At 62.9% G+C, this 9,101-nt stretch overlaps 1 protein-coding gene across 1 annotated transcript; it reads left to right on the forward strand.

The window, feature by feature from the left end:
* The first annotated feature begins 706 nt into the window (after positions 1 to 706).
* ARX (aristaless related homeobox) lies at positions 707 to 8,515 on the forward strand. The gene is given in 8 exon segments (XM_030960058.1): positions 707 to 986; positions 2,076 to 2,796; positions 4,055 to 4,100; positions 6,014 to 6,074; positions 6,077 to 6,208; positions 6,211 to 6,261; positions 6,264 to 6,339; positions 7,230 to 8,515. Coding segments are annotated over 8 exon segments (1,521 nt in total). The 5' UTR covers positions 707 to 793; the 3' UTR covers positions 7,471 to 8,515.
* The last annotated feature ends 586 nt before the right edge of the window (positions 8,516 to 9,101 follow it).

Consider the following 9,101-nt stretch of genomic DNA (forward strand, 5'->3'; position numbering starts at 1 on the left):
GGAAAGCGCCGGCGGAGGGGAGATATGTGTGCGGAGAAAGGCGGAGGCTGTCAGGGCAGGGAGGGAGCTGCCGGGCAGCACCGCACCGGGCTGCGCGCCCTGCCCTGCCCGAGGGAAACTCTTCGCGGCTCCCGCACTCCGCCGGGTCAGTCCCGGCCGCTGCAGGCGCTGCGCAGGTGCTGTCGCGGAAAGCGCCGAGCGCGGACGCGGCATTTCAAACAGAGCGAGCGCGCGGCCCTACGCAGCACCGCGCCCGGCGGGCGGGAGCTGCCCGCGGGAAAACGCGGCGCGGATCCCCCGGCACCGCCCACGCCATCCCGCCCGGGAATTGCCGGGGGCTAAGGAGGGGTCGGGCGGGGAGCGGGCCGCCGTCGGGGCGGGGGCGTGGGGACGGAGCAAGGCGTGACACGGGAACTCCGCCGCCGCCCATCCCGGACGCCCCCGACGGCTCCCCCGAGCGGGTCCCCGCCGGCTGCCGCCCCCACGGAGCGGGGCGGAGCGCGGCGGGAGGGGCGGGGCGGGGCCGGGGGCAGCGCGGCGACTCGGGGCGGGTGCCGATCCGGATCGGTCCGAGCCGGGCTTTGCCGGGCGCCGTCTGTCGGCGGCCGCCCGGCCTCCGGCGGGAGCCAATCAGGGGCGGCTGCCCGCACGTGGAGCCGAGGGGACTCAAGAGCGCCGCGGCCGCCGCTCACTCCCCCGTGACGGGCGTCCCGGCGGCACCGGGCAGCGCCGCGGGGGCGTCCGCGCCGCCGCTCCCGCCCCGGCCCCACGGCTCGGCCCTGCTGCCGCCGCCATGAGCGGCCCCTACCCGGAGGAGAGCTGCGCCGAGCGCCCCGAGTGCAAAAGTAAATCGCCAACTTTGCTGTCCTCCTACTGCATCGACAGCATCCTGGGCCGGCGGAGCCCCTGCAAGGTGCGGCTGCTCGGTACCGCGCCCACCCTGCCCGCCATCGCCGCCCGTCCCGACACCGACAAGGCCGCGCAAGGTAAGCCCCGCCGTCCCATCCCGCTCGTCCCGTCCCTTTTCCCTGGCATCGGGCAGGCCCGGCTGGGTGTCCCCCACTCCCTGCACAGCCTGCGGCTCGGCTCCGGCCCCGCTCCCCGCCTGCACCGCACGGCCGGGCGCCGCCTCGGAGCTGCGGTCGCTGTTATCCCGTTACCGTGCTCGTTAGCGGCTGCTATGCTGCCAGGAAGCGCGGCCAGAGCCGTGCCCGGAATTCGTCGCAATTCTTTCCCTGGGGGCCGGGTACCGGCGCTTTAGGCTGCTCTTGCTTTCGATATGGGTGTAATTTTTAAAGCCGAAATAAATCGGTGCCAGATGCGATCCGTGTGGGGGAAAGCCTGGCCCGTTCGCATTAAAACCTGTAACGGGTTTCGGCCAGCGGGCCGGGGCCGCGCCCGGCAGCAGCCGGGGCAGTGATAACGGGCCGCCGGCAGCCGCCGCCCCCGGCCCCAAGTTGGGAGCAGCCCCCTCCGGAGCCGCGGGGAGCCCGGATGGGCAGCTCCCATGGGCGGCCTCGCTCCCGTTTTTCCCGGCGTACACTGGCGGGCGGGATTCTTTCCTACAAAACCAAAACTGGACTTGGGGAGAGGGGGGATGATTATAGGAGGGGAGAACAAAACAAAACAAAAAGCCAGCGGAGGAATCCCGGGCCGCCGGGCGGGCGCAGTGGGACCAGCGCTGCCCCGCTATGTGGGATGTGGTCCGGCGCTGACCGCTGTCGGAACTGTGCCGGTGCAGGCCCGGGGCTGCCAGAGCCCCCGCAGCCTGTCCCGGCCCCGAGCGGGACTCCGGGCCGGGCTCAGCGGCCGGGAGGAATTTCTTCCCAGGCTGGGAGCAGCGGCGCGGGCCGGAGCCGGTCTGAGGGACGGGGTAGGAGGTGGAAAATGGTGCACGAAGGATGGCTGAGGGACTGGACTCTTGCCCTGAGCTCTATTCGCACAGATCCTACTGACCGTGTATCTCCTTCTCTCTTCCTTCCTTTCTTTCTTTCTTTCCTCCGCACCCTTCTCCCCGCCACGCCTGCCCGCTCCGTCCGACTGCTGCGGCCGTCTACGCCACTTTCATGGCTCAGGGTCCCCTAAGGCCAGTCCTCCCTTCGAGCCGGCCGAGCTGCACCTTCCCCCCAAACTGCGCCGGCTTTACGGGCCGGGCGGGGGCCGGCTGCTGCCGCCGCGGGCGGCGGGGCCGCGGGGGGACCGGACGGAGGGGCGACCGGAGGGGGGCGCGGGCCCCGTGCCCGCTGCCGCCCCGTGGGACACGCTGAAGATCAGCCAGGCGCCCCAGGTCAGCATTAGCCGCAGCAAAAGCTACCGTGAAAACGCGCCCTTCGTGGCGCCGCCGCCCGCCCGGGACGAGCTGGGCAGCCCCGCCGCACACGTCGAGGAACGGCCGGGCCCTGCCGCGCCTGCCGCGGAGGAGGAAGAGGAGGAAGAGGACGAAGAGATGCTGGAGGAGGACGAGGACGAGGAGGAAGAGGAGCTGGAGGACGACGAGGAGGAGGAACTGCTGGGCGAGGACGGCGGGGGGCTGCTGAAGGATGCCCGCCGGGGCGCCACCGCGGCCCCCGGGGCGGAGGGCGGGGATCTGTCCCCCAAGGAGGAGCTGCTGCTGCACCCCGAGGACGGCGAGGGCAAGGACGGCGAGGAGAGCGTCTGCCTCTCGGCCGGCAGCGACTCCGAGGAGGGGCTGCTCAAGAGGAAGCAGCGCCGCTATCGTACTACCTTCACTAGCTACCAGCTGGAGGAGCTGGAGAGGGCCTTCCAGAAAACCCACTATCCCGACGTCTTCACCAGGTACCGGCGCCGGGGCCCCGGCCGAGCGCGGAGCGAGCGAACCCCGGGGGGACGGGACGGGACGGGCCGCAGTGTGCTGTACCTCCGCCTCCGAACCGCCCCCGGCGGTGAATCCTGCCTCGGGCACACCCGGGCTGGAGGAGACGGGGAGCAGGGCCGGGCTCAGGGGGGACCCAGGGCCGGCAGAGCCCGGGCAGGCCCGCCTGGAGGCCGCCACCGGGTGCTATTTTTACCCGCTGCCCACCCCTCCTCTCACCGCGGCCGCTACGGGATCGGTTTCGCGCTGCTCGTGGGCTGGAGCCCGGCCCGGGGAAGCCCCGGCAGCGGCAAAGATCAAAGCGCCGCTGCCTAAAAATACCGGCCCGGCACGTCGGGGCCTCTTGGTGCCCGGAGTTGCCCCCAAGGAGCCCAGGGGGGCCCAGCCCGGCTCTGTCCACACTTTCGGGGACATTTTCTCGTTGAAAATGGGAGCTCGGTGGTGGCGGGTCTGGCCAGCGGCTCCCCTGCGGGAAGCGCAGGCAGGCAGAGAGGCAGAGCCGCCAGCCCTCTCCTCGCGCTGACCGAAAATTGCAGCTCCCCACTCCCGCCTTAAGGCTAGAGGGGGATCGAGTCCCCAGAATCGCACTTTTCGATCCCGAAGACCCTCCCGGTTTCTCGTTTGTTCTGCCTGTGGGTTGGGGTTCGGGGCAGCTATTTTTTTTTTTCCCTGGACCTCGGAGCCGCGCATCGCCCGCGGCGCTCACCTCGGGGCGCCGCCTGGCCCCGGCCCCGGGAGCGGCTGCCCGGGCTGTGTATGGACGTACCGCGGTTTTTTCGTTGGTGCTTTTTTACGGCTTTGGGTTTTGCTCCAGGGCTTTTCACGCCTTGAGGGCGCGGGGCTCCGGCCGCGGCAGGGTCCCAGTTATTCTGGGAAAGCTCCTCTCTGGGACACGGAGCTGATGAGCTATTTTCCAGTGCCTTAGTGTTTTCCGATTTCCCTTAATTGTGGCAATGTGAACCTCCGTGTGGAGCTTCCCGGCTGCCGTCCCCTACACGGCAGCTGCAGCTGGAAGTGGCCGAATCTGGGGAGCGGTGGGGAGGGAATGCCAAAACCCTGGAGTCCCAAGAGGCGCCCAGCTCGGCGGCCCGGAGCCGGGCCGAGGGCGGCGACAGGCGGTGTCCGCCCGCGGCCCGGCCCCGCTCGCCTCGGGCACCGGGATCTCGGGCGCGGGCGATTGGCGGTGCCCCGGGCTGACGGCGCCGTCTGTGTCTCCCCCAGGGAGGAGCTGGCCATGAGGCTCGATCTGACAGAAGCCCGAGTGCAGGTGAGTGGCAGCGGCGGGACCGGGACCGGCGCGTCCGTCGGCGGCGCCCAGGGAAGGGTGGCCTGGCCCCGCCAGGGCCGAGCCATCGGCTGGCGGATCCCCGTGTGATTAAAACTCAGGGCTCCCGTTTCGGTTGTTAGAAACCCGCTCGGCCGCAAGTCGGGTATTTGGCTGCCATCAAATCTCCAATCGGGCTTCATAAAAGCCCACTTAGTGCTAGAACAAACAGGGCCATTTGAAGGCGAAATGTTGTTTGATTTCCTCTCCGCTTGCACAAGGAGCTGGCTAATGCTATTTGATTTCCCATTTTTGATAGCAATAAGCCTGCATTGATCTAATAGTGAGTGAGTGCAATGCTATTAAAGGTGTTTGCCGCCCCATACCAGAGTGCATTTCCCAGCCCGGGTCTCATAACCAAAGAGACGATAAACATTGGGATGCCCTGATTGCCAACAGAAAACAGATGTCTCTGGGTTTGAAGCTGAGCAAATCACTTTACAGTTAAAATCGGGCGCTGATAAAGCATAATAAATTCCATATGGCTCATTTAATACACAACAGCTTCTTGCATTAGAGGGGCTAATGATGAGATTTGTCCCCTCCTTTCTGTTGACACATTTCTCCATTGTCAAACAGAGATGTGACAGCAAATCAGTATTTTCAGCTCAGGGGAACAAGTCGTGGGAAAGTTAAATAACTTTTTTAACAGAAAGACACCCCCTTTCTTTCTCCTCTATTCATGGCAGAAGATGTAATTAAGTGAATATGAATTATGAGAGTCCCTTCGTTTACCTTTGGGTCTACTCAGACTTATTAATTCAATAAGGGGGAATTGTAGTGAGGACAGCTTGCTAATTGAGTTTTAGCGGGGAGAGACGCTCCCTCCGTGCCAGGCTGTTGCCTTCCACACGAGCACAATGCCTCTTCGTCGTGGGTGCCCAGATAGGCGTGCGTGGAGATCAATTCCCGCTGAACAACTGTAGGGAGACTCGCAGCGCTGCTGCCTTTCTGCCTTCCGGGAAAGAAGGGTCTCATACTGAGCTTACAAAGCCGAGCATAGCAGGAAAAAACTCTGCCCACACCTGTCCCAAAAGATTTACAAACGTCTGTCTCTCCAAGTCTCTGTCTGTAGGTGCCTGTGATGGCCCCACACTTGGTTATTAACGGAATATTTTATTTTCCTTTGAAATGCGCTTTATTTTACTCTACCTCTCTCCTGCTTTAAGCAGTATTATTTCACGATTTTTGCTTTGTGGGAGGAGTAAAAGAAAGAAAGGATGGCAGTGCCATGGCATCCTAACTAACTTTCATAAAATAGATCTTAAAAGGGCAGCCTTGAAATCTATATTTGTTGCTTTGGTTGCCTCACAAATTATTTCTTCGTTTCCGATATCAGTGAAATTACGATTTTCCCCCCCTCTCTTTAAATCTGAAGGGGGAAAAAAAGTCTGCGATCCCCAAACCATATAATTTGTAAATACGCCCTTTAACGAAAAAAAAAAAAAAAGTCGCGGCGTGGGTGTGAGTGCGGAATAATTCCCGCGTAGTCCTCTTGGGAAATCGTACTGCCGCTGATCCAGCGCAGCGGGAGCCGCCTCCCGCTCCGCTGTCTGCCCGCACCGCCGACCTGCCGCCAAGGCGTGCGGGGGTGCGGAGCTGCTGCGCCCCTCCGGGAGCCGGGGCCCGCCGCAGGGCCGGGGCTGGCACCGAGAGCCGCGGGTCGGCCCCCGGCGTGGGTCGGCCCGGCCCGGGGCTCGGCGCGGCACCGGCACACGTGGGCCCCCTTGGGGCGATCCCGCTTCGGGGGCGGCGGAGGAGCGGTGGCCGTCGGGCCGGTGCGGGGCTCTTGCGGGGCTCGCCGCTCCGAGGGCGCGGGCAGGCGTATTAAAACCGGTTTTTCTTTTGGCTTTCAGGTATGGTTCCAGAACCGTAGGGCTAAGTGGCGGAAGAGGGAAAAGGCTGGGGCTCAGACACACCCCCAGGTTTGCCTTTCCCTGGTCCCCTGTCAGCAACTCACCCCCTCAGTCCATACCTTGATGCTAGTCCTTTCCCTCCTCATCACCCAGCTCTAGACTCCGCCTGGACCGCCGCCGCCGCCGCGGCCGCCGCCTTCCCAGCCTGCCGCCGCCGCCCCCCGGCTCCGCGGCGCTGCCCCCGGCGGGACCCCGCTCGGCCTCGGCACCTTCCTGGGCGCGGCCGTGTTCCGCCACCCCGCCTTCATCAGCCCCGCCTTCGGCAGGTACCGCCCGCCCCTCCCCGCGCACCGGCACCGCGCTGTCCTGAGGCGGGGGCGCCGGGCTGACCGCGGCCCCACACGGGACCCGGCGCGCGCGGCCGCCCCGCCGTTCGAACTTGGAGCGCCTCGCAGCCGGCGCCGATTGGGCGCCGCGCGGGTCACGTGCTTCCACGGCGGCCGCTCATTGGGCGGGGGCGGCTCCCCCGCCCACACCCCCCGCGCGGCCGCGAGTTCCCCGTGGGGGCGGCCGGGCCGGGGCAGGGTCCCCGCGGGAGCGGCCCGCGGAAAGCCGTGCTCCCGCTCAGAATTAAACTCTTGCGTGGGTTTCCCTTCTTGCGCCCGTGGCCTCTGCTTTGCTCGGGGCGAGGGTTGCTGGTATTTGGCCAGTCGGGATGAGCAGGAGCCGCGACATCGCGGGTGCCGTGAGCCGCTCCGGCCGCGGGGGGACCGTCACGGGCAGATTTTTAGCCGCGGGCATGAGAGGGGCTGAGCAGCTTCCACAGGCTCGGGTCGGGACGAGCTCCCGCGGGAGCCGAAGGCGAGGTGCGGGCAGCGCCGGGCGGCCCCGGCAGCGCTGCTCGCGGAGCCGGGGCGGGTCCGGGGAACGCGGGGAGCGAGCGCTGCCTGCCCGGGACCGGGGGCTTTCCCCCCGCCTCCGCCGGCTGCAGCCCCGGCCACTGCCGCCCTGACTGTGGCAGTCGGGGAAGACCAGGCTCAGCGATTTTTCCTCTCTTTTTAAAAATTTTTTTCCCCGAAACAATCTTTTGCCTGCCCGCCGTCGGGTATTTCCAGCGGGTCTCTTGTCCCCTCGCGTCCGCGCTTGGTGGGGAGGAGGCGAGCGGGGCCGGCGCTCCCCGGCGCGGCGGTGACGGCCGTGTGTGCTTCCCTTGCAGGCTCTTTTCCACCATGTCCCCCCTGGGCAGCGCCTCCAGTGCCGCGGCGCTGCTGCGGCAGCCGGCGCCGGCCGCCGAGGGCGCGGTGGGCTCGGCGGGGCTGGGGGACCCGGCCAGTGCCGCCGCCGACCGGCGGGCGTCCAGCATCGCCGCCCTGCGGCTGAAGGCCAAGGAACACGCCGCCCAGCTCACCCAGCTCAACATCCTCCCCGGGAACAGCACGGGGAAAGAGGTGTGCTAAGGCACGGCTGCCGTCCGCGGGGTGCGGGATAGGGTTTTTTTAAGGGGGGAGAGAAAAAAAGAGGGGGAGAAGAGGAGAGTAAATATGCGAATCAATAAAGGTCACCTCAGACAGCATGAATCAAGACCAAACGGGGGGAAAAATAATGATGATTTTTAAAAAAAAGAGGACCAGCAGCTGAGACTGTAGTAGGTCCTCAAGTTAGGGACTTGGGGAAAGTGAATGCCTCTCGCATCATCCCTCACACGAGTGAAACGACACTTAAAACCTCCTGAATAAGTAACTCCTTGGCTGGTACATTTCTTAAATGTACAACATGTCCATTTCCTCTATGAACGTAAGGGGAAAAAAAAAAAAAAAAAAAAAAAAAAAAAGAAAAAAAACCCTAATAAAAGATACTATATATTAGCGTTTCGTACACTAAATATTTTTCCTTCTGTTTATCTGGCAAGAAAAAAAAAGAAAGAAATAGAATTGTAATTAAGAAAGCGAAACAAAAAACAATAGAGAAGCTAAGAGAGGGGGAAAGCTACCCACATCTTCTTAAAATAGCATCCTAGGATGTTAAGTTGGTCAGTTAGAAGCGCTGGAGAACTATTTTACATGTTGAAACGAGCTGCATATGCTAACCAAGGATGCTGACAGTGCAAACTGAAAGTAAATTTGATGCTGTAAGATAACCAGTGCACTTAGGGGAAAGGGTATATCTTTTTCTTGTTATATTCTTTATCACTACACCAACCAAGGTTTTTATATCAAACCAAAGCGAAATACACTGCTAGAATATGGACTGTTTAAGTCACTAAACTGTGATTATTAATTCTGTACATACCATTGTTATAAAAAAAAAGAACAGAGCTTTGTATATTTGAAAAGTTATAAAACAATTGCACTCAGTGTAGTGTTGTAAAAGTTTGTCATTCTGTAGATTCTTACTGTGTTGTAGATATAATAGGGTTCCTAGACAAATATTTATGTACAAACTCTTTATTTAACTTATTAACTGTAGAGGTTTCTGAAACCCTCAAGAGGCGATGGTACAGTACTTTTTCGTGTAATGTCGTTATTGTTAACACTTTTCCTTGCTATCCGGTGGAGAAGTGCCACGTTCAGAAAATAAACAAAAATATATGTTTAACAAAAAAAAGAAAAAAAAAAAAAAAAAAAAAAGTCATCAAAAGCAAAAAAGCCCTGCTGTCCTTGCGGGGGCTGCGGGGCCACCCGGGGCCGGGGGCGGCCGGGGCCGAGCCCCGCCAGCCGCAGCGCCGGGACCCCCGCGGGCCGGGGTGGGCGCGGGTGGCTCGGCCGGAGCCGGGAGTGCCGGGGACGGGAGGTGCCGCAGCCCCGTCTGCGAGCGGATCGCGGGGTGCTGGGGCACCCAGGGCCGAGCCTGTCCGCGCTGTGCCGCGTGTCCCCCCCGCTGCCCGCCCGGGGCTCGGGGCCGTCCCTTGGTGGCAGCGGTGCCACCCCGCGGGGAGCCGCCCCACGCTGCCCGGGACAGCCCCAGGCTCCGCCGCTGCCGAAAGTCGGCAGTGGGGGAGAAAATCAGGAATTCTGGGGAACGCTTGGCCACCTCTGCACCTTTGGGGCCACAAAAGTTTCCCCGCGCCTGTCCCTTCGTTCTCCTAGAG

Source organism: Camarhynchus parvulus, chromosome 1 (assembly GCF_901933205.1).
Source record: "Camarhynchus parvulus chromosome 1, STF_HiC, whole genome shotgun sequence".
Lineage (NCBI taxonomy): Eukaryota > Metazoa > Chordata > Aves > Passeriformes > Thraupidae > Camarhynchus > Camarhynchus parvulus.